The sequence below is a fragment of the Dromiciops gliroides genome, chromosome 2 (genome assembly GCF_019393635.1).
Source record: "Dromiciops gliroides isolate mDroGli1 chromosome 2, mDroGli1.pri, whole genome shotgun sequence".
NCBI classification, from domain to species: Eukaryota; Metazoa; Chordata; class Mammalia; order Microbiotheria; family Microbiotheriidae; genus Dromiciops; species Dromiciops gliroides.
Window position 1 is genome coordinate 310,034,491 of NC_057862.1, and position 25,999 is coordinate 310,060,489.

At 39.5% G+C, this 25,999-nt stretch overlaps 3 protein-coding genes across 3 annotated transcripts; all 3 read left to right on the forward strand.

Annotated features, from left to right (window-relative positions):
- Window positions 1-2,331: 2,331 nt before the first annotated feature.
- LOC122743946 (protocadherin beta-2-like) lies at window positions 2,332-6,917 on the forward strand. Its single transcript, XM_043989197.1, has one exon. It carries the CDS (start codon window positions 2,850-2,852, stop codon window positions 5,238-5,240), a length of 2,391 nt encoding a protein of 796 aa, XP_043845132.1. The 5' UTR covers window positions 2,332-2,849; the 3' UTR covers window positions 5,241-6,917.
- Window positions 6,918-8,671: 1,754 nt separating this feature from the next.
- Window positions 8,672-13,709, forward strand: LOC122743093 (protocadherin beta-2-like). Its single transcript, XM_043987810.1, has one exon. The coding sequence runs from the start codon at window positions 9,577-9,579 to the stop codon at window positions 11,956-11,958; it is 2,382 nt and encodes a 793-aa protein (XP_043843745.1). The 5' UTR covers window positions 8,672-9,576; the 3' UTR covers window positions 11,959-13,709.
- A 5,497-nt stretch (window positions 13,710-19,206) lies between these two features.
- On the forward strand, window positions 19,207-22,662 carry LOC122744513 (protocadherin beta-15-like). Its single transcript, XM_043990024.1, has one exon. The coding sequence runs from the start codon at window positions 19,312-19,314 to the stop codon at window positions 21,679-21,681; it is 2,370 nt and encodes a 789-aa protein (XP_043845959.1). The 5' UTR covers window positions 19,207-19,311; the 3' UTR covers window positions 21,682-22,662.
- The last annotated feature ends 3,337 nt before the right edge of the window (window positions 22,663-25,999 follow it).

Consider the following 25,999-nt stretch of genomic DNA (forward strand, 5'->3'; position numbering starts at 1 on the left):
ATTCCATCAGTTCTTCCTCTGCAGGTACACAGCATTTTTCATCATTCTTCCATCCTTGGGAATTGTTTTGAATCATTTTATTGCTGAGAGTAGCCAAGTCATCCATGGTTTATCATCTTACAATATTGCTGTTGCTATGTACAACATTCTCCTTATTTTGCTTTGTATCTGTTCATGTAAGTCTCCAAAGTTTTTCTGAAAGTATCTTGCTCATCTTTTCTTATAGCACAATAGTATTCCATCACAAATAATGTATCACAACTTGTTCAACCATTCCCCAATTAATGGGCATTCCCATAATTTGGTGATTTGACAATTCTTTGTCACCACAAAAAGAGCTGCTATAAACATTGTTTTACATATAGGTTCTTTTCCTTTTCCTTTGATATCTTTGGGTTGCAGACCTAATTGTGCTATTGCTTGATCAAAGGATAAGCACAGTGGAAAAGATTCACTTAATGATGGTCCTCCATTTTGATCTTAAATGATAGAAAAATCATGGACATTGAGGAATCAATATAAAATTTTATAAGAATACACCTTTGTGGGGCAGCTAGGTGGCGAAGTGGATAAAGCACCGGCCATGGATTTAGGAGGACCTGAGTTCAAATCCGGCTTCAGATACTTGACACTGGGCAAGTTGTGACCCTGGGCAAGTCACTTGACCTTCATTGCCATACCAAAAAAAGAAGAAGAAGAAGACACCTTTGTGAAGATAATTAAAGGAGCCATGAAATGAATTATTCTGAATCTAGAATGTATCTCTATTTGGAAATATTTAGTTATGAAGGAAGCATAGTACTCTGATTTCTGAATTCCAAGTAATGTTGTAAATGAATGACAATAATTGATCCTTACAAGAGGCTATGATGTTGTGACATAGTTCTGGTGTACTTCTTTTAATAAGCTTGTAACACTTTTCTCCTGAAGTCCCACTGATTTGATGCTGAACATCCTTCAAAAGAAAAGGTATCAAAATAAAACCATTTTAGGTGATCATTTCCTTTTTTCCTTTCCCTGAAGTTATCCCATTAATTCCATACTTTGTGGGAGATGCAAGTTCAGGGGCATTAACATCTTGTTTAAATGAGTGATGTAAAATTATCTCCTTTTTAATTTCTGAATCTGTGGACTTTGAGAGACTTGATCATGAGCCCAGATGAAAATGATCACAGAACTTCAGATAAAGATAAATAGATATATAAGATAGATCTAGAGGTGAAAGAGATTTCAGAAGCTATCTGTTCCAGCCCTTTAATTTTACAGCAGCAAGAAATAACAAATACAAAGAAACGAACATGAAGATGTCAGAAACTTAGGAATACTTGTAAGAACTGACACAGCAACAAAAGCAGGAGGAGGAGAAATTACATTATAAGCACAATATTCTAAAGAAAAACAAATCTGAAAGATTTCAGAATTCCAGTCAATGCAGTCACCCATTATGCCTTTAGGGAACTGTATGTGAAGTATAACTCCTCTTTCTCTGTAGAAAACTGACTATGGGTTTTGAATGATGCATGTATCTTTTAGACATTCCCATTATATTGACTTGCCTTGCCGAAATGTATTTTGTTTATAAGAGTGTTTGTGGAGAGTTGAGTCATTGTGAGTTGATAAGAATGTTTTTAAAAGTAATTATAGGGGCAGCTTGGTGGCTCAGTGGATAAAGCACTGGCCTTGGATTCAGGAGTACCTGAGTTCAAATCCGGCCTCAGACACTTGACACTAGCTGTGTGACCCTGGGCAAGTCACTTAACCCTCATTGCCCTGTAAAAATAAAAAAAATAAAAAAAAATAAAAGTAATTATAAAACCATTTTAAAATAAGGGGGCAGCTCAGAACCATTCTCAAATACAGGACTAATATTGAATCAACTTTAGAATATAGGGTCCCAATCAATAAGTAGCTCACCTCCCCCATTCTTTCTTCTTGCCCAGAATCAGGCAATTGGATTTCTTTTCTAAGAAAACACAGATGAGATTTGATTTTCTGGATTCAGGTTCCTGTGGATTGAATTCTAGGAATATACATACACTCATTTGAGGAGAGGGGGGAGGGAGAGTAGTAGATAGTATCTCATTCTTGCTGGCAAAGAGCCCTCAAATCACAGCGTCATTCCTCCAGTCCGGTTAAGCAGAGGCTTTAAAAATGGGCAAAATCCTATCAGAAGAATATGTGATTATCTAGTAGGGGATATAGACTCTTGGGCTCCTGGATGAGAAGTTTATAGTTGAAAATATGGTCGAAATGCTTCCATTTACATCCCAAGCTTATCACATATTCTTGCTCTATCTCAGGGTCTCTAAACCATCCCCGATGGTCCTATTAGATGAAGGTGTTGCTTTTTCTCAGCTGAAATATTGCCCCCAAATACCCTAATGGCTGCATTCTTTTCACGGTGCTTATCTTTAATTTATACTTATATCTGTGAGGTGTTGGAAAAGTGTTGTAAAACAAAATATAGTGTAATTTCTTAGTGCTTGCAGCACTGATATAGATTCTTTTGTAAAGAACGAGTTAGAAATCCTTTGAAATACACAGAGGAATTCAAGATACGGTATCTGATATGAAACACACATTCCATGTTTTAACTGCATTCTGAGATGACGATGAGCCGCGTGGTGGCGCTGCAGGCTAAGAAGACGCAGAAAAGACCGGTGGATACGCCATTTCCACTCCCTGAACGAGTCAAGAAGAGAAGAAGCTTTCTGAGCTGGAACTAGAGGAAGGGTGCGGGACCCTAATATTTCTGAGATACCAGGCAGACGAACGAAAGTCGTAGCTTCTGCTTATCGTTTGAAGTCGAGCTGGGCTACACAGATTGTGAGGAGGGGCTCAAAGGAACAATGGAGCCGGAAGGAGCGATGATTCCGCAACAAAGGCAAGTTCTCTTTCTCCTTGTTCTCCTGGGTGTGTCTGGGGCGACCTCAGAGCTGGAGCAGTTTTCGGTTGTGGAGGAGATGGAAAGAGGCTCCTTTGTGGCCAATGTGGCAAAAGCCCTGGGCCTGGAGGTGGGGGTGTTTTCCAATCGGGGAGCTAGAGTCGTTTTCAAAGGGAACAAAGAGTATTTGCAGCTTCACCCTAAAACCGGGGATCTGCTCCTGAGGGAGAAACTGGATCGAGAGGAATTGTGCGGCCCTGCCGAGCCTTGTGTGTTGCCTTTCCAGATCTTACTGGAAAACCCCTTTCAGATTGTCCTGGCTGAATTAAGGGTACAAGACATTAATGATCATTCACCAGTGTTCTTAGAAACTGAGATGCTCCTAAAAATCCCTGAGAGCACCTCTCTCGGGACTGTGTTCCTGCTAGAAAATGCGCAGGATTTGGACGTAGGAAGCAACAGTCTCCAGAACTACACAATCAGTCCCAATTCCTTTTTCCATATTCAAATTCGAGATAGCAGTGAGGGCAGGAGATACCCAGAGCTCGTACTGGATGAAACATTGGATCGGGAGGAGCATTCTGAGGTCACTTTAACTCTCACTGCAGTGGATGGGGGAGTCCCACCCAGGTCTGGAACTGCCCAAGTCCGAGTCCTTGTAGTCGATATCAATGACAATGCCCCGGTGTTTACTCAGCTCCGTTATGACGTTCAGATCCCTGAGAATAGTTCTATTGGATCCAAGGTTGTCACAGTCTCGGCCACAGATTTAGATGCAGGGAATTATGGAGAAATATCTTACACATTTTTATATCCCTCTGAAAACATTCGTAAAACTTTTTACCTTAAAGAGGAATTGGGAGAACTTTACTTAAGAGAAAAACTGGATTTTGAGTCAACTCAATCTTACATTATAAATATTCAAGCCACAGATGGTGGAGGCCTTTCAGCAGAATGTACTGTTATTGTTCAGGTGATAGATCTGAATGACAATCCTCCAGAACTGACCATATCTTCACTTACCAGCCCCATACCAGAGAATTCTCCTGAGACAGTGGTCGCTGTTTTCAGAGTTTCAGATCTGGATTCTGGAGAAAATGGAAAGATGGTTTGCTCCATCCATGATGATCTTCCCTTTGCCCTGAAACCTTCTGTTGAGAACTTCTACACACTGGTAACAGAGGAAGCACTGGACAGAGAGAGCAGGGCAGAGTACAACATCACTATTACAGTCACAGATTTGGGATCCCCCAGGCTCAAATCTGAGCACAATATCACAGTGCTCATCTCTGATGTCAATGACAACCCCCCAGTGTTTACTCAGAGAACCTACAAACTGTATGTCCAGGAGAACAACAGCCCTGCCCTCCACATTGGCAGTGTCAGTGCCAGTGACAGGGACTCAGGAATCAATGCCAAAGTCACCTACTCCCTACTGCCTCCAGAGACTGGAGACCTGCCCCTCTTCTCCTACATCTCCATCAACTCAGACAATGGTCACCTCTATGCTCTGAGATCCCTGGATTATGAAGCCATCCAAGCTTTCCAGTTCACTGTGAGGGCAACTGATGGAGGCTCCCCAGCCCTGAGCAGCCAGGCTCTGGTTGAGGTTTTGGTACAAGATGAGAATGACAACTCTCCCTTTGTGCTGTACCCCCTGCAGAATGGTACAGCTCCCTGCAATGACCTGGTGCCCAGAGCTGCAGAGCCAGGTTACCTGGTGACCAAGGTGGTGGCTGTGGATAGGGACTGGGGACAGAATTCCTGGCTTTCCTACCAACTGGTCAAGGCCACAGAGCCAGGACTCTTCAGTGTGTGGGCCCACAATGGGGAAGTTCACACAGCAAGACCCATCAGTGAGAGAGATGCCATCAAGCAGAGGCTCCTGGTGCTGGTGAAGGACAATGGGCAGCCTCCTCTGTCCACAGCAGCCACGCTGAATGTGCTCCTGGTGGATGGCTTTTCTGAGCCCTACCTGCAGCTCCCAGATGCAACCAAGGAGGAGGTCCAGACTGGCTCCCTTACCACCTACCTCATCATTTCCTTGGCTTCTGTCTCCATTCTCTTCCTGGTCTTTATAATTATGTTCATTGTCCTTTGCCTGTGGAAGAGGAAGAAGAATGCCCCTGATTCTAGTTGTTTCACTTCAAATGGCCCCTTTCCAGGTCACTTAGTGGATGTCAACAGGACAGGGACCCTCTCCCAGAGTTACCAATATGAGGTGTGTCTAGCTAGTGGCTCAGGAACCAGTGAATTTAAGTTCCTGAAGCCAATTATTCCCACCCTTCCTACTTCAGAGGGAAATGAGGACTCAATTGAAGACTCAGCCTTAAGGAATAGCTTTTGGTTCAATTAGGGTTTGGCATGTGCTTCGATGCATAGAATCCAGGTTTTATTGCTTCTTTCCTTCCCCCTCCGGTTAGTTGCCTGTCTTCCTGTAGCATGAAAGAGTAGGTTTTCATAGTACTACATTTTTATCATGATGTTTTTATCTTCTCTCTCCCCCTATACACACACATTTTCCTCTTATCCCTGTATCCTTTCCATGTAAACCTTTCTCCTTTTGTTCTCCTTACATCTGTGAATTTTCTCCCAGTTATCCTATTATTTTTTAAATTATTAAACCATGACATTTCCTTTCTCATTTAAAACTTAAATTTTTTTAACATTCCTTTGTTAAATAATTCAGCCAGTGTTTTTCAGTACTCAAGCTTGATTTTGACTGTACTCTCACTCAAGCATTATCTTATCCTGTATCACCTACAAAGCAATGTTTTTCAAGATTTGATTCTTATTATGTCAATGAAAGTAGTTGTGGTTCTCTCGAAGGACAATTTTGGCATCTAGTCTGGTGTTCTGGGGAATTTTCTCTTCTAATTTACCCGCCTTGTTTAAGTGAAAGATCTTCAGAAAAGAGCTATGATCTTGTAACCTACTAGTTGTGGCTCCTATAATTTTTATAATTACACATTTTTTTTTTTTTACTAAAGAAAGATTGAAGGTATTTGCTTGGATTTTGTTTTTAAATGGTGCAAAGACATCACTGAAAGTATTCTTATTTGTGGTTTCTGATGTCAATTCCCTAAGTAATGCTTGTTTTTGGAAAATGACAAGGACTAATAAAGAACACTAAGGAATTGATGAAAATAATTTGCTAAAATACACCTCTTTGGGGGGCAGCTAGATGGTGCAGTGGATAGAGCACCGGCCCTGGAGTCAGGAGTACCTGAGTTCAAATCCGGACTCAGACACTTAACACTTACTAGCTGTGTGACCCTGGGCAAGTCACTTAACCCCAATTGCCTCACTAAAAATTAAAAAAAAAGAAAAAGAAATATATAAAATACACCTCTTTGAAGGTAATGAAGCGGTACATAAAAATAAAGGTAACAATATTGTAAATTCTTATGAAGAAAGAATATATAATGACTTGGAAACAATTATTAAATGCTACATGCAGATTTCTGACTACTCAACATTCCAGTGATGTTATACATTTACTACTTTTTTTTTTTTTTTGGTTAGGCAATTGGTGTTAGGTGATTTGCCCAGGGTCCCACAGCTAGTAAGTGTTAAGTGTCTGAGGCTGAATTTGAACTCGGGTCCTTCTGAACCCAGGGCCAGTGCTCTATCCACTGTGCCACCTAGCTGCCCCATGTTATACATTTATGATGATTTCTGATCTTTACATGTCCTTAATATAAATTTCAAGAAATGGAGTAGTACCTGTTGTTATGGCTCTGTAAAGTCATTCTTGTGAGCTACTTTGCATGTGTTTATGCCACTTTCCCCCTTCAACCTCATAGATTTGAATTGTCACATCCTTTAGAAGGCTGAGGCATCTACCTCACAGGGTTATGGTGAGGTTCAAATAAGATAATATTTGTAAAGAACTCAACACAGTGCCTGGCACATGCTAAGTAGTTATTATATGCTTGTTCCTTTCCCTCCTTGGGGCCTGAAAATAAGTTTAAATAAATATGTCTTTGTTTTCTTTTCTGGTTCTTTAAATAGTTTTCCAGTTTGGGGAATATGTGAGTTCATGAATGTCACCATTTTGGACAATGTGTGTGATTTTATTATATCTGTCTTCTGTCTTTGAGAGGCTTCATCCAGCACCCTTCTGAATTTTATCACAGAATGTCTGACTTGGAAGGATTTTCACTAATACTTCATCTCAGTTCCTGTTCAATCAGTATTCATTTTTGAAATGCCATTTATGGTACATTTCTTTTCACACAAGATATAATCCCTTGGATGTGAATGTAGAAGAAAGTCACATTTATTTGAGGCCAAAATCTATGCTTTAATTTACAAAAAATATTTTCTAAAATTATTTTAAAAGACAGATTAAAACTACATTCCATTTAACTCTATCATTATTTGGAGTTTAATATGGGGCAAGCACTTTTCTTCTTTTCATGAACTGATGCACAAAAGATTTGAGATTTCTTCAACTTGAAGAACTCACAACTCAGTTGTGAATTAATAGATGATTCCTATGTAATAGCCCCTGGCACATAGATATTAAATGGCTCAGGGCAGCTAGGTGGCACAGTGGATAGACCACCAGCCCTGGAGTCAGGAGTACCTGAGTTCAAATCCGGCCTCAGACACGTAACACTTACTAGCTGTGTGACCCTGGGCAAGTCACTTAACCCCAATTGCCTCACTAAAATAAAAAGATATTAAATGGCTCAACAATGGTCATATAAGTAGTAAGTGTCAGAAGAGGGATTTTTGACAATCTAAACATGTTGTCTCTTAAGCCATGCTGCCTCTTTTTGGGGCAATATTTCTATAGAAATGATCTAATTGTCTGTCCTTATAGTCTCATGATCTTATATCACTAAAATCTAAAACAAAGAATGTGAAAGTGGGACAGGGGAAGTTTCCAATGTCAGAACATTCTCTGCATAGAATCAGTATATACTCCATTGGAATTTTATTCTTTTCTTTTTGTTTGTTCTTTTTGCTCTTCTGGCTGTTTCAGAAGTTGATTTGGTGAAATATGGCCTTTGTAAATCAAAGGCATTAGCCTCCTGGTAGCAGAGGAAAGGTAAAGTTAAAAGATACCTCAGAGTTATATTCTTTCTCTCTCTCTTTCTCTGGGTTTTTAAATGTTTAAGCCTTTTGTTTAAAAGTCTAATAAACACCAAAATTCTATATAAAAAGAACAGAATATACAAAATATATGAAGCCACAAATCTCTGTTACTTACACTTTGCTTTAAAATGCACATACTGTAAATTTAATGTTATTTTCAAAGTTGCACTGCTTATCCATGTTTCCTTCTGCTCTCTTCTGTGTAGGTTTTAAGATGCTAAAATAATGCTCTTTTTTGTTTTCTTCTGTCTTTTTGTTCCCCACCCCACCCCGATATTCCTATAAGAGTCATTCTCTAAGACAGGAACCAAGTTTTATTTGCCAGATCACTGTCTACTCTTTTCTAAAGTGACTGGCTCAAATAAATACTTTCTCATTTTCTATTTCCCACATCCAGTCTATGGTGAACCTTCCAGAAACCCCTATTTTCCAGGGAAACACAGTTCTGTCGTGAGCCCTCACTTCCAGAGAGTCAGTTTCCTGGGTGGTAATTGGTGTTATCGTTGTTCAGTCATTTTCAACTCTTCATGCCTGCATTTGGGATTTTCTTAGCAGAGATGCTATAGTTGTTTGCTGTTTCCTTCTCCAGTTTATTTTATGGATGAGAAATTGAGGCAAACAGAATTAGGTGACTTGCCAGGGTCACACAGATAGGAAGTGTCTGAGGTCAGATTTGAACTCAGGAAGATAAATCTTCCTAACTCCAGGCCTGGCACTCCATCCACTGCGCCACCTAGCTGCTCTGAGTGGTATACTGAATTATAAAATACACAATGTGATATCCAAATTTTGTTAGCAAAGAGCAACTTGGCCACAGAGTACTTGCATCATTCCAGTTGTGAAGAAGAAAGCCCCTTGATGACCAGAAAGATCAGATAAGGAGCATCCTGGCTTTTTGGTCTTATAGGTTCACGGACTTGAGGGGAATAGGAAGCATGAGCTGCTTACAGTTGGCCTGCTGCTGCTTCCTCCCTCCCAATTCCAACTCCCACCTACTCTTCACCGTTTACTCTCTCTGTCTTTTGGTCTCAAAAGGTTGCCCCTCTAAGCTTTGTAGAGTTGGGTTTGGCTTTTTCTTAGCCCAAGTCCTTTCTTTTGTGGGTGAAATATTCATTATTGCCTTTGAGGTCTGGAAGGCTACATTCTTGACTGAAGTATATGTTTTTTTAACCAACTTTTAAAAACATACACATATAAATAAATTGCGTGGTGTGGGGTAACGTCGTAAGTGGTTATAACATCGATATGGATCGCTCTGCAGGAAAGAAGTTACATACCATTTGTATTACAAAATAGAATTCGAAATACATGTTCCCTGTGACATTATTTACTTCATTCTGAGAAAAATAATGAAGAACCGCGTGGTGGCGCTGCAGACTAAGAAGAGGCAGAAAAGCTCCGCGAATGCGCCGATGCACAGAAAGAGAGCCCAAAGTCACAGTTCAGAGGCAGAGAGGAAGCTTTGTTAGCTGCAACTGAAGAAAGAGATCGGTCCTACCAGACAGAGAGACAAACGTGGTAGCCTTTGGTTACCATTTGCAATCGACCTGTGTTACACAGGTTTAGAGGAGGGGAGCAAGGGAACAATGGAGATGGAAGGAGCGATGATTCCGCAACAAAGGCAAGTTCTCTTTCTCCTTGTTCTCCTGGGTGTGTCTGGGGCGACCTCAGAGCTGGAGCAGTTTTCGGTAGTGGAGGAGATGGAGAGAGGTTCCTTTGTGGCCAATGTGGCAAAAGCCCTGGGCCTGGAGGTGGGGGTGTTTTCCAATCGGGGAGCTAGAGTCGTTTTCAAAGGGAACAAAGAGTATTTGCAGCTGCACCCTAAAACCGGGGATCTGCTCCTGAGGGAGAAACTGGATCGGGAGGAGTTGTGCGGGCCTGTCGAGCCCTGTGTTCTGCCTTTCCAGATCTTACTGGAAAAGCCTTTTCAGGTCGTTCGCGCTGAGCTTAGGATACAGGACATTAATGACCATTCGCCAGTATTCCTAGACACTGAGACAACCCTAAAAATCTCCGAGAGCACCTCTCCCGGGACTGTGTTTCTGCTAGAAAATGCGCAGGATTTAGACATAGGAAGCAACAATCTCCAGAACTACGTTATCAGCCCCAACTCTCATTTCCACATTCAAATTCGAGGGGATGCAGAGGGCAGGAAATACCCAGAGCTTGTACTGGATAAAGCCCTGGATCGGGAGGAGCAGTCTGAGTTTAGATTAACTCTCACTGCAGTGGATGGGGGAGCCCCACCCAGGTCTGGGACTGCCCAAGTCCTAGTGTTGGTTATGGACATCAATGACAATGCCCCTGTGTTCTCTCAGTCTCGTTATGATGTTCAAATTCCTGAGAACAGCCCTATTGACTACCTTGTTGCTATAGCCTCAGCTAAAGATTTAGATGCAGGAAATAACGCAGACATTTCCTATTCGTTATTTCGTGCCTCTGAAAGCATTCGTAAAACTTTCCAATTAAATGAAAAATCGGGAGAACTTCGTCTAAAAGAGAAACTGGATTTTGAGTCAATTCAGTCTTACACAATAAATGTTCAGGCAACAGATGGTGGAGGCCTTTCTGGAAAATGTACTATAGCTGTTCAAGTGAAGGATTTAAACGACAACCCCCCCGAGCTGACTATGTCCTCACTTACCAGCCCCATTCCAGAAAACTCGCCTGAGATAGTTGTCGCTGTTTTCAGCGTTTCAGATGTAGACTCTGGGGAAAATGGAAAGATGGTTTGCTCCATCCAGGATGATCTTCCCTTTGCCCTAAAATCTTCGTTTGAGAACTTCTATACATTAATTACAGAGGGAGCACTGGACAGAGAGAGCAGGGCAGAGTACAACATCACAATTACAGTCACAGATTTGGGATCCCCCAGGCTCAAATCTGAGTACAATATCACAGTGCTCATTTCTGATGTCAATGACAACCTCCCAGTGTTTACTCAGAGAGCCTACAAACTGTATGTCCAGGAGAACAACAGCCCTGCCCTCCACATTGGCAGTGTTAGTGCCAGTGACAGGGACTCAGGAATCAATGCCAAAGTCACCTACTCCCTACTGCCTCCAGAGACTGGAGACCTGCCCCTCTTCTCCTACATCTCCATCAACTCAGACAATGGTCACCTCTATGCTCTGAGATCCCTGGATTATGAAGCCATCCAAGCTTTCCAGTTCACTGTGAGGGCAACTGATGGAGGCTCCCCAGCCCTGAGCAGCCAGGCTCTGGTTGAGGTTTTGGTACAAGATGAGAATGACAACTCTCCCTTTGTGCTGTACCCCCTGCAGAATGGTACAGCTCCCTGCAATGACTTGGTGCCCAGAGCTGCAGAGCCAGGTTACCTGGTGACCAAGGTGGTGGCTGTGGATAGGGACTGGGGACAGAATTCCTGGCTTTCCTACCAACTGGTCAAGGCCACAGAGCCAGGACTCTTCAATGTGTGGGCCCACAATGGGGAGGTTCACACAGCAAGACCCATCAGTGACAGAGATGCCATCAAGCAGAGGCTCCTGGTGCTGGTGAAGGACAATGGGCAGCCTGCTCTGTCCACAATGGCCACAGTAAATGTACTCCTGGTAGATGGATTCTCTGAGCCATACGTGAAGATCCAAGACTCTAACAAGGAGGAGGCCCAGACTGACTCTCTCACTCTCTACTTGGTCATTTCTCTGGTAGTAGTGTCCTTTCTATTTCTGATCTCTATCATTCTGTTTATCACCCTAAGAGTATGGAAAAGAAAGACTGGTGGGGGAAATGGTCACTTTCCATCCAGTACCCGCTTCCCGAGTCATTTGGTGGATGTCAGTGGCACTGGAACCTTGTCTCAGAGCTACCAGTATGAAGTGTGTCTGACCAGTGATTTGGGCACAAATGAGTTCAAGTTTTTGAAGCCAATTATTTCCAACTTCCCTCTTCAAAAATCTGGGAGTGACACTGAGGAAAATCCAGCATCATGGAATAACAACAATTAAGAATACAGTTTTAAGAGCAGACTTTGGATGTCTTTTACCCCCAGTTAGTTGCATTCATTCATTCTAATTTCTTCCTTAAGAAATGCAATATATAAGTGCTTTCTATTTAATAAATTTGCATGTTCACAGTTGCATTCTCTCTGTTCTATTAGTAGTAATAATGAAGTAACATGCTTTAGATAATGAAAAACTCTGCATCCAATTTCATGACAAAATTAAGCCATGGTTCCCTGGTTGTCTGGTAAATTTTTCTTTTTAAAATAAAAAAATCCACATTTTACATGTATATCCTTTTTTCTTCAGTAACATTCTTTCATTACTTTATTTTATACTGAGATCTTTAGATTTTTTATTCAGCTAGAACATTGAACTCTCTACCAATAGACAATGATGTAAAGTTGGCTTTGTCATTACTGTGTGACACCATGACTCACTTTCTTCATATGGAAAAATCATGTTGGACTAGATCATGTCTAAGATTCCTTCCAGTATTAATAATTTGTGGTCCTGTTATTCTTATTAAGCATCTAGAATGTGACAAAGCTTGCCTTCATTTTAAGGAACAGTAAAGTGTGTGGATATCTCTTCCCCCCTTAATTCTATCTTGATGGGTTGCCAAAATAGATAATTAATGTTTTACTTTTATACTATCTCATTGACCTTTACAGCCTGTGATGTAAACATTTGGTCCTATTTCTAATATTGTGTTAAATATCAGACAGGATAATATCATTTAGAGTTCTTTTTTCCACCAGAAGCCAATTAGTCACCATATCTCTAAGAGAGCTACTTGTTTAGACCTATATTTTCAAATTGCTTATTGTTGTAAATAAGGTGATCAATATGAGTGGGAATATCTTTTTAAATAGTTTTTTATAACAAAATATTAACAAATTGGTATAAAATAGTAAATCACGTCCTCTATGAATCTCACTTTACTAACTTGTAAAATGAGGATAATAGCAATACTTTCCTTACAGGATTATTGTGAGAATCAAATAAAATTGTGCATGGAAGACATTTTTCAGATCTTAAAGTGCTATAGAAATAAGAAATATCATTCACATCAGGGTTAAAAAGGCTACTGCCTACTTTATTTTTTTTCACATTGGTTTATACAAAATCAATTAGATCAATGTAATGGCCACATTCAAGCAACACAAGGAGCCATCAAGTGACACAAAATTAGCTGAGCTTTGCAAAGAAGAGCCATCATTCACTACACGTAGCTAATAGAAATGTGCCTGAGGGCAGGTGGAATTCACATCTGAGTATGGGTGAAGGTCATAAAAAATTTTAGTGTATCTGGGATAGGGGTGTGCTGTATCCAGCGCCAATGGGCTTGCTAGAGCTGACTGTTAAATTTTCGATGTGTGTACGTATACATTAAAAATCAGCAATTGTTATGAGGACTTGGGTTTTTGTTCATTGTTCATTGCCTAGATTTAAGAAAGTGTTAACCACTCAGATTAAACTTAAAAGTGAGAGTGCATACATTTCCCTTCCCCTTCATTACTTTATAACCATTGCTTGTGCTCAGAGGGAGTACAAGAGAAGGCTTAGGTAATAAAGTCATTACCAGACTGATGATTATAGACTAACTATAACAACAACCACTGATAGTCATATAGAACTTTACAATTCTTTTTTTTTCTTTTTTGCGGGGCAATGAGGGTTAAGTGACTTGCCCACGGTCACACAGCTATTAAGTGTTGAGTGTCTGAGGTTGGATTTGAACTCAGGTCCTCCTGAATCCAAGGCCAGTGCTTTATCCACTGTACCACCTAGCTGTCCCACAGTTTGTAAAATAAAATTTAATTTTTAAAGTGCTCTAAGTTTTACAAAATGCTTTCCATCCATTATAGAATGGAACCTCACAACATTATTGATCTGGTTCCCTTAATTTCTATGATACAACTCACAGCCCTGGTAATGCATTAGGAATGGCATATCACTCTGGGTTTTCCAGACATTTTCACACTTTAATAGAACATTTTAAATACTGTGAGAACCTATGATATCACTGCAGGTTAAATTAATTGTGTGAGGCTGAACTAGTCCACATTTGTTGAAGACACAAAAGGAGAGACAATTGAGCAGAAAAGGCAAGTTTTGCTTTTCATAGTTTTGTTCAGTGGAAGAAAAGAAGAATGGTGTTATTGTAGGTAATGTGGGAGGGGTAAGGGCAGATTCTCTTTGAAGATAACAAGCAGTATTTGCATTTCAATCATGAGAACAGATATTTGATCCTAAAAGAAAAAAAAACTGGACCAAGAAGGGCTGTATGGCCCCACTGAGCCCTGTGTGCTGCCTTTCCAGATCTTCTGCACAAGCCCTTGCAGTTCTTCCAGGCTGAGCTGCAGATGCAAGACATAAATGACCATTACCCATTGTAAATGGATTCTAAGTTGCTTCCACAAATCTCCAGAGATGGTCATTTAGAAAAGGCTGAAGATTCAGATGTAGGAGACAATAATGTTCAGAATTACACAATCACCCCAACTCCCATTTTCACATTCAAATCACTGCAACACTGACAGTAGAAGTACCTGGAACTCATGATGGACAAAGTATTGAACTGATAGGGAGAGTCTGAAGTTAAGAGTAATCCTTATGCCTGTGGATGGTGGGTCCCCACCATAGTCCCAGGTATGGGACTGTACAAATCTGGTTTTTGGTTATGAATGTCAACAATAATGCTCTTCTGTTTTCTTAGATGTTAAATAAGGTTAAAGTCCCTGAAAATAGCCCAATGGTTTCCTTTGTTGCCACCATCTCTTTTAAAGATTGAGATGGAGGAAATTATGGGAAAATATCCTATGCACTTACCATGATTCTGAAGTTCAGAAAATGTTTCAATTGAATTCAGAAACAGGGGAAATCCAATAAATAAAGCAACTGAAGTTTGAGACTATTCAGTCTCAGGAAATAAGAACTGAGGTCACAAATAGTGGGAATCTTTCTGAAAATTATACATCCTTTTGGACCAGTTGCTCCTTTTGAAAGACAATGTCACAGAATTGACCATTTCATCACTTACCATTCATATCCTAGAGAATTTTCCTGAGATCATTTTTGTGGTTTTCAGGATTTGAAATTGACTCAGGAGACAATGAAAGACTGTTTCTCTTTTTGAGAAGAACTTCCTTTTATACTGACACCTGTTGAGAACATTTATTCTTTGATAACTGAGGGGTCCCTATATAAATATAGCAAAACTGAGTACAATACCACCATTACAGTCTTCAACTTGGGATTCTCAAGGCTCAAAACTGAAATCAACTTTATAGTGATGACCTATAATGTCAATGACAACTCTGCTGTGTTTACTCAGTTTGCATTGTGTAATTCTAGGAGAACAGTCCTACTTTCTACATTATCAGAATCAGTTACAGAGACTTGGAGATCACTGCCAAAGTTACCTACTCCATGCTGCCTCTTGAGGCCAGAAACATCCTTCTCTTATCTTATTATCTTCATTAAATCAATGACCTTCTCTATCCTTTTGAAATCCTTGGATAATGAAGCCATTCATACTTTCCAGTTTACCATGAGGCCAACTGATGGTGAACAACTAGGTTCTGGTGGGGTTTGTACTTCTGGACCATGAACTAATCTTTCATGCTATATTCACTACAGAATGCCATAACTCTCTTCAATGACCTGGTGCCCAGGGCTCCAGAGCCTGGTTACCTGGTCACCAAGATAGTGACTGTGGATGGAAACTGGGGCATTATTCCTGACTTTCCTACCAACTACACAAGGACACAGATCTTCACCATGTGGGTCCATAATGGAGAAGTTCAAAGAATGAGGATAATCAGTGACAGAGACAGAATCAACCAAATTTATACTTGTCTCAGAAAAATTACTTTATCACCCTTGCTACAAAGTTGTCTCACACATTGAAATCAATAGGAAACTTTCATTTCCAGAAAACCCAAGGCCAACAGATTGCCATGCTTCATAAACATTACATGTTATAATCTTGAATAATAGGTTATTCCAAATGTTCTTCCTTAGCGTCATAATTAAGATAAGTGTTGAGTTATCCTAGTAATTAGGGTACAGAATCAATTAGTTTATTTGAGGTCTGTAAATGATTTTTGGCTTCTTTAAGTAGTTAAGGTATTGTCAGAGTATACCTATGATCCTATAATATTCCTGTATTGCAATTTGACATGAACTTGTATTTTTCTCCCTTGAAAGATGCTAGTACATGAATAATATTACTTCTCATACTTTAAGAATGATATTATCCAATAAGTTCTTCTATTATCCATCTGAAATATCTTCATTATCAGAACATGGGGGGTGGGACAAACCACTTCTATGGAATCATTACAGAACTAAAAGTGTGGAGTATTAAAAAGCCTGTATAAAAGTGTGGGGAAAAGTATCCATGTCCAAAGATGGGACAACTTTGGATGACCATTAAAAGGGAAAAGGAACAAAAGCATTTTCTCTTGTCACTTGATATTTTGGAGCTATCGTCTCATTGTTACTTGATATTTTAAAAATTTATTTGGTTCAGCTAAAGGTTTGAGGTAAGGTTTTATCCCTTTTTGTATGTTTATTTATTTGTCTTTTCTTGTGTTGACAATTTTTACCATGTAACAAAAATAGTGAAAATAAAAGCATTACATTCTCTGAAGTAAGCTAGTGCTTTTGGCATATTCTCAGTTTTTCAGCAGCAATAGAACATGATCTCCCAAGAGGCTTCCATGGTCCTATGTGGGGAGCAGCATGGCACAGCAGGTAGAGAGAATGCTTTTCAAGGACTCAGGAAGACCTGGGTTCAAATTTCACCCCTGCCATTTATAAGCTGTATGACCATGGCAACTCACTTATACTCTCTGAACTTCAACCAACTCCATAAGATTTGAGGTTTTAAGAGTAGTTGTCATCTATATTTACATCTACATCTATCTATTCATATGATGTATGTGGGGAGGCAGAAAGAGGAAGATTTTTGTTAATTAAAAGGTAGTGAGGATTTGAAGAGCTTAGATCCATGTTCTCATATAGAATATGATGTCTGGAGACAACTGGGACTTGTTGTCCTCAAAAGCAATGCTGGGGGCATTGGATAGAACACTGACCCTGGAGTCAAGAGGACCTGAGTTCAAATCCGACCTCAGACACTTAACACTTACTAGCTGTGTGACCCTGGGCAAGTCACTTAACCCCAATTGCCTCACCCCCCCCCAAAAAAAAACAACAGTGCTGAATTTTGCAGAATAAGGAGCATTTCTATATAGGGAACCATGACAGCAACAGATCTCTGTGTTTTACCCTGTGTGATAGATTTTCATCTATGAGACAATTTTTTATAATCATATGAAGCCCAAGTGGTGATTTAAAGACATCATTAGCAAGTCCTGAATGTTCTCAAAAGATAAATTTCAACTAAAGATTCCAGAAAGCGATCCCCTAGTCACTGGCTTGCTCTTCCAATGCCTGGAGTGTAGTTGTGACAGTCAACGACTTTTAGAACTCCATACTCTTTTCCAATAACCATTTATAAAGATATGTCAAGGGATACAGTAGTGGTGTGCTGTGCTAAATAAAGCTCAGGACAAAAGAGAATGACGGTGCTGAATTTATTATTTGCTGGCATGAACAGGATCTTCTTCTTGGTCCAGGACACCCTAATAAAACTGGATACTCTTTTTTCTTATCTGACATATTAAATTTGAATTCTATTCATCAGTTCCTGGAATCAATTGCTTGTCTTACAATGAAGGCAGTTGAAGACATATACAGCATTCTGAAATCCAAAAATATAAGAAAATTTCAAGCCATCTGGTCATACTTTTCTGTCTGAGAGAAAATTTCTACATCTTTGAGCAGATGGAATGATTGTGAGCTGTATGCTTTTTCCAGGTCATAATCTAGGCCTTTAATTCAATGCAAAATCTTCAGTAAGACTGAAAGCATGCTGAAAGCCATGTTGGTGGGCCCTACCATTGCTGGTAAGCTAGGTCTTTTCCAACTTGAGAAATCCATAACTGACTATCCTTAAAGCTTACACATTTGGTGACATTTTTCACTGTATGATTTTCAGCCTCATGGGGAAGACGGTTTGCTTTACTAAGGATACATTATCATTCATTGCGGCAGCTAGTTGACATAGTGGGTAGAATGCTGGACTTGGAATCAGAGAGACCTGAATTTAAATTCGATGTCAGATACTTACTAGCAATGTGGCAATGAGCAAGTCATTTTCACATTCCTCAGCCTCAACTTCCTCACCAGTAACATGGTAATAATAATATCTATCTCACAGAGTTGTGAGGATCAAATGATATGACATGTGTAAAGCCCTTTGAAAAGCTTAGTATTATATAAGTGCTAGAAATACCATTAGCAAGAATTCAAATGAAGCATTCTTATTTCTAAAATTATATCCCCATGTCTTTTTCAACTCAGAAGAAGGAGTGAAGAACATAGTTGAAGTGACAATTCCATCTAATGTCATTTGTCCTCTACACCATATGGAAGAAAGCTCATGTTGCTTCATATCTTATATGAAGCATGAGTTTAAAAATACTAAGAATTCTGTTCTTTCACCCCATAAATGTTATTGCTAAGTCTCTAAACTATAAGCTCCTCAATAAGCAAGTAAGTATTCCCCACCCCATAGCACCTGACCTGATCTCTGCAGAATCCTGGAGTCCAATTTATATTGTTAACTTACTGACTGAAAATCACTCACTGCACTAGACTATGTTCTAAATGCTTTGGGGGAAAGGAAAAAAACCACCTTTATTTGTGGACAATCAGAGGTACTTGATATACTTTGAAAATGAAAATATCTTTGAGAAATTTAATCCATGAATTGAAAACGCTTGCTATCCCTCAAAATATGGCGAAGTCTAATTATTTTTAGAGTGTAACCCACATTAATGGTTTGGCAAATGCAGTTCAACTTACCGAGATAGAGTTCTCATTGATCGTTACCATAAATAATGAAATAATTGTAAATATTTACAGCTACCATATTCATATGAACTAAATAAATCATAGTACTGCCTCCCCCAAGTTCATTTTTCTGGGGCTCTTTGATACATAGATACTTCAATTCCTTTTACATTTAGCTTTCATGCGAAAATACTAAGTTATCCTTTCAGACACTTGGTGGCGCTGCAGGCTAAGAAGGCGCAGCAAAACCCAACCTCACATCAGAGTAAAAGCACAATTGGAAAAAAGCTCAAACAAGGAGGAGCTTTGTAAGGAGGAGCTGAGAGCTCAAATCCGAACTTCCTGAGACAGCAACCCACGCCTGACAATTGGAATTAGAAAGAAAAGGCAAAATTTCTTTAACTAAAAGGACCTGGCATCCAGGACACAATGAAGCCGAACAGGCAAGTGATACGTCTTATTATCTTATTGTGGGTTTGTAGGGCGGGCTCAGCATCAGGGAGATTTTCTGTGGCGGAGGAAATGGAGGTCGGTTCCTTTGTGGCTAATGTGGCAAAGACGTTGGGGCTGGAGGTGGGGGAGCTGTTTGCCCGCGGGGCTCGAGTCCTCTCTGAGGACAATCGGCAATATTTACAACTTAACCAAGAGACTGGGGATCTGCTCCTGAGAGAGAAATTGGACCGGGAGGATCTGTGTGGTCCCGTGGAGCCCTGTCTGTTGCCTTTTCAGATCTTACTAGAAAAACCCTTTCAGATAGTTCGCGCTGAGCTGCGGGTCCAGGATATAAATGACCATTCACCTGTTTTCCTGAACACTGAAATGCTCCTCAACGTCCCTGAAAACAGCCCACCTGGGCCTCTGTTTTCTTTGAAAAATGCTCAAGATTTGGACATAGGAAGCAACAGTGTTCAGAACTACACAATCAGCCTTAATCCCTATTTCCACGTTCAAACCCGTGCTCGGGGTGACGGCAGGAAGTTCGCAGAGCTCGTGTTGGACAAAGCCCTGGATAGGGAGCTGGAACCCGAGGTCACTTTAACTCTCACGGCTCTAGATGGAGGGTCCCCTCCTAGGTCTGGAACAGCCCAAATCCGAGTCCTGGTTGTGGACATCAACGACAATGCTCCTGTTTTTGCCCAGGCCCAGTATGAGGTTCAGATCCCGGAGAATAGCCCCATCGGCTCCCTGGTTGTTACGGTCTCTGCTAGAGATTTGGACTCAGGAAATAATGGAAAGGTATCATATTCATTTTTTCAAGGCTCTGAAGAAATTGTGAATACTTTTGAAATAAATCCTTCCTCAGGAGAAATTAGAATAAGAAGAAAACTAGACTTTGAGGCAATTAAATCTTATGAGATGGATATTGAAGCCATAGATGGCGGGGGCCTTTCAGGAAAATGCACTGTTGTGGTTCAAGTGACAGATGTGAATGACAATGCCCCAGAACTAGTCATATCGTCATTTACCAGTCCTATTCCTGAGAATTCACCTGAGACCGTGGTAGCTATTTTTAAGATTCGAGATCAAGATTCAGGAGAAAATGGACAAATGGTTTGTTCTATCGAGGGAAACGTCCCCTTCATCTTGAAACCATCTATCGATAACTTTTACTCTCTGTTAACGGAGAGCTCCCTGGATAGAGAAAGTAGGGTGGAGTACAACATCACCATTACAGTCACAGATCTGGGGACCCCGAGGCTCAAAACTGAGCGCAACATCACTGTACTAATTTCTGATGTCAATGACAATCCTCCAGCGTTTACTCAGACAGCCTACACCTTCTATCTCCAGGAGAACAATATTCCTGCCCTCCACATTGGCAGTGTGAGGGCCAATGACAAGGATTCAGGGGCCAATGCCAAGGTTACCTATACTGTTCAGTCCCATGAAGCTGGAGATCTGCCCCTCTTCTCCTACATCTCCATCAACTCAGACAATGGTCACCTCTATGTCCTGAGATCTCTGGATTATGAAGCCATCCAAGCTTTCCAGTTCACTGTGAGGGCAACTGATGGAGGCTCCCCTGCCCTGAGCAGCCAGGCTTTGGTTCAGATTGTGGTACAAGATGAGAATGATAACCCTCCCTTTGTTCTGTACCCCCTGCAGAATGGCACAGCTCCCTGCAATGATCTGGTGCCCAGAGTTGCAGAGGCAGGTTACCTGGTGACCAAGGTGGTGGCTGTAGATAGGGACTCAGGGCAGAATTCCTGGCTTTCCTACCAGCTGGTCAAAGCCACAGAGCCAGGACTCTTCAGTGTGTGGGCCCACAATGGGGAAGTTCACACAGCAAGACCCATCAGTGAGAGAGATGCTATCAAACAGAAGCTCCTGGTGCTGGTGAAGGACAATGGGGAACCACCTCTGTCCACAATGGCCACACTGAATGTGCTCCTGGTGGATGGCTTCTCTGAGCCCTACCTGCAACTCCCAGATGCACCCAAGGAGCAGGTCCAGATGGACTCCCTCACCATCTACTTGATCATCTCTTTAGCAGTCATCTCCTTTCTGTTTCTGGTCTCTATTATTATGTTTATAGCTATTTGCCTGTGGAAGAGGAAAAGGGATACAACAGACTGTAGTCGATTTGATCCAAATGGTCCCTTCCCAGGTCACTTGGTAGATGTCAGTGGAACAGGGACCTTGTCCCAGAGCTACCAGTACGAGGTGTGTCTGACCAGTGATTCAGGGACCAGTGAGTTCAAGTTCCTGAAGCCCATACTACCCAGAGTCCTTCCTCAAGCTAATGGCAAGGATGCACAGGAAAATCCTGTCCTTAGAAATAGCTATATGTTTACTTAAGTATTATAACTGATCCACAGAAATTTAATATTAACCTTTTGTAAGCCCCTTTTCTAGTGCTATTTCATGTTTTCATCCTTGCCTAGTAGGGGAACTTCGAACCTGATAACGAAAGTACTTCCTCTAATATGGTGAAAATTGTTGTTGGTCCTGAGAATTTCTTAGTGATCTTGGTTTTAGTAAAATATTTGACTAGCTAATTAATTAAATATGTAATATTTTGCATAGTCTACACATTATTAATATTATTTTTAATTCTATTCTATCCAAAAGAGTAAAATGAGAAAGTAGATATGTTTCCTTTGAAATTTCAAAGATTACATATTGTAGTTTTAAGTCTCATATCTCATAGTCCCTTTAGGTGTTTTCCTTTTTATTTATATTCGAGGCAAAAGCACTCCAAGCTTCCCACCATAGAGAATCAGAGTTATTTATATTTGAGTTAAATTTCCATTGCATAGAATAGTGTTTATGAAGCTAGTGATTATAAGACTCTTCCCCCCACCACTTGAATGTGCTCCCTATTAGGCTTCTTGTAGGGGCAGAGTTAGCCAAAACTAGATTTGCCTATAACCAAAATAAATTGTACTTTTTCTATGATATTAAATAAACAACATCTTTATGGTAGCTAATTAACAATATTAGCATATTATGTTGGAAAAAATTATAAGTATGGATAAAAGCCTAAAGAAATGTAAATATCTAGTTAAGACCTGGTACCTTTTCCTTTAATCCTTACTGTTAGCAGTAATACCTGATTAATCAATCCCTACTTTTTTCTTCCCAGGCTTAAGTAAAAAGCAACTTTAACTCATGCTTAAACTTATTCAGTAGCTCATTGGGATATACACACATATAACTTCCAAGAAAATCTGGCTTTCATTTTCATATTAATTATGTGTAACTATGCTTTTCAGTGTTTTTATCTAACCCTTCAAAAACAGTTATAAAACTTATTAAAAGACAATGTTTTGGGGCAGCTAGGTGGCACAGTGGATAGAGCGCTGGCCCTGGAGTCAGGAGTACCTGAGTTCAACTCCAGCCTCAGACACTTAACACTTATTAGCTGTGTGACCCTGGGCAAGTCACTTAACCCCAATTGCCTCACCAAAACAAAAAAGACAATGTTTCATTCTTTGTCCTTTCAATTAATTATATGGGCATTTTAAAGAATGTTTCTATACCTCCTACTGATGAAAAATCTGCTTTTCTTCTCCATGACCAGAACATGGCAAAATACAGGAGAGATAGACATTAACACTATCCCCTTGGTTAGATAAAAGCAGTCTGAAGTCAATTATTAGTTATTGAGTTTTCTGAAGGCCAACTTATACTCCCCTCAAGTCTCTTCTCAACAGACAGCTTGAAAGTACCATAAATTTGTCTTTGATAAGTTACATAGTCTGGACTCTGACAAAATTGGTTTTCAAATGGCTATGCACATTCTTTCTGAATCCTATTTTTTAAAAATCCAGTTAAACAAAAAACAACACAGTTACATGATAGAGGTATACCTTCATTTCTCTGCAATCACTTTTTAAAATCATGCATTATATGTGTTACCATTTTATCATCATAAAAAATGGAGAGACCTGTTATAACTGTTGTTTACTTTCCCCCATCCTCTAGAGTACTTTGTATGGTTGGTATTTGCATTTAAATTATTTCAAAGTATTTTATATTTCTTTTTCAAAATATGAAATACAAAATCTTCAAAACACACAAACAGACAGACATAAAACTAAGGTTGCATATGCAACCATTAATCTATTATTACACTATTGGTCTTCTTGTTTGTGTTCTCTCTTGAACTTCTTTGTGCTCTCTCCCATGAATTTATGGATATTGCACTGTTTCTCTTTTATTTTATTTTTTATTACTATCACTAATCCCCATGTGCCAAATAAAAGCCCTCCTTTATAGCACATAGGTATAGTAAAATGAAACAAACTTATGTTGCTTTGATCATGTCTGGAAATACATCTCATTCTGCCCCTATAGTCCTATAACCTATTCACCAAGAGGTGAGAAATTTGCTTCATCATCTACCATTGCAATGATCAGAAGCCTTTCATAGTTGCTTTCCTCGATAATATTGTGATTATTCTATAGATAGTTTTCTTGCTTCTGCTCACTTCATCCTGCATTAGTTCATATAAGTTTTTCCAGATTTCTCTGGAAGAAATCCAGATTCTCTAGAATGGCTTTTATCATTTCTTTTTTTTTTTTTTTGCGGGGCAATGGGGGTTAAGTGACTTGCCCAGGTCACACAGCTAGTAAGTGTTAAGTGTCTGAGGGCGGATTTGAACTCAGGTACTCCTGAATCCAGGGCCGGTGCTTTAACCACTTCGCCATCTAGCTGCCCCTTATCATTTCTTATGGTGACATAATATTGTATTATACTTATGTACCATAACTTGTTCATCTATTCATCAATTAATAATTTAATTTGCTTTCAATTATTTGCTGTAACAAAAAGTGCTGCTGTAAATAACTTTGTACATAGCCTTTCCATTGATTTTGATCCCTTTGAGAGTGTGCCTAGTTCTTGTGTCACTGTGTTAAAGTGCATGCACAATTTAGAAACTTTTGGGGTATTTTTCCAAGTTGTTCTCCAAAATGGGTAGACCAATTCAAAGCTCAACCAGCCATGCATTTGTGTGTCTGTCCTCCTATAACTCCTGCAACAACAGTAATTTTAATTTTTTATCATGTTTGCTATTTGTTGGGCATGAGGTGGAACCTCAGAGGTATTTTAGATCCTCTTATTATGAGTGATTTGAAGCTTTTCTATGTGGTTATTAAAATGTTGGATTTATTCCCTTAACAACTGCCTGTTCATATACATTTTATCTATTAGGAAATGGCTCATTAATAAATTTGCATCAATTCCCTCTATCTTGGACATTAGTCTTTTAACAGAGAAATTTTCTGCAAAATTTTTGTAGTTACTCTGCTTTCTGATTCTAATATTCTAACTGAATTGTTTTAAATTCATCCAAACCTTTTTAATTTTATGTAATCAGAATTGAACCTTACATCTCCTGTGATTATCACTACCCCTCATCTGGTCAAGAACTCTTCCCTTCCCTATGGTTGTGAAAGATATTTCTTTCCATTCATTCTAATCTATTTATAGTATGACTTTGGATATCTAGATCATGTATTCATTTGATGCTTCTTTTAATAAATAATGCAAGCTATTGATCAAAACCTAATATTTCTCAATTCTTTTTCAATATTCTCTAGGAATTTTATCAAGACCTTACCTGCCACACTTTGTTTCATTGGGTTTAGTAAACACAATTATTGTCTCAATTGATTTTGGCTCTTACATACTTAATCTGATCCACTTATCAACTTTTCTTTTTGAAATCTATACCAAATTGTTTTGATGATCTCTGCTTTGTTTGAGTACTAATAGTACTGGGTTTCTTTTTGCTCCTTGAAATTATTTAACCTTTAGTTCCTTCAGATGAATTTTGTTATAACTCTGTCTAGTTTTATAAAGTAATCATTTGGTAATTGTTTAGGGAGGCACCAGTATGGATAAAGCACAGACTTTGGATTAAGGAGGACCTGCGTTCAAATCTGGCCTCAGACACTTGACACTTACTAGCTGTGTGACCCTGGGCAAGTCACTTAACTCTCATTGCCCTGGAAAAAAAAGGAAGGCACCAGCTATTTAAATTAATTTAGATTATGTGATTTATTATATTAGCATGGCCAAATCATAAGCAATTGATTTCTCTCAAACTGTCTTTCTTCATTTCTATAAAGATCATTTTGTAGTTGTAGTCACATAATTACCGTGCCCATCCTTGTAAGTGGCCTTCTAGATGTTTTATGCAATTTGTGGTAATTTTAAAGGAAATTTTGTGTTCTACCCCAATCTTCTGAGTTTTGTTGGCAATGTACAGGCAGATTATCTTCATGAGTTTCATTTAATATTTTCTGTTTTACTGAATTTATGAAATGCTTTCTATAATTTTTAGTTGACTCTCTGGGGTTATCTAAGTAACCTATACCACAATTACCTTTTTTCATCCTTTTTTTTTAACTTAATAGCATTTAATTTTTTCCCAAATACATGGATAGTTTTCAACATTCATTTTGTAAGATTTTGAATTCCAAATTTTTCTCTCTCCCTTCCCTCCCTCCTGCCTCCCCAAGACAGCAAGAAAGTTGATATATTACCTCTTTTTTCTTAACCTCTTTCATTGTCCCTTTATTCCCCCCCCCACTTCAACCAGTCATGAAGTATATTGGGGGGAAAATTTCCTCTTTAAAAAAAAAATCTAGGAGGCAGGTAGGTTTC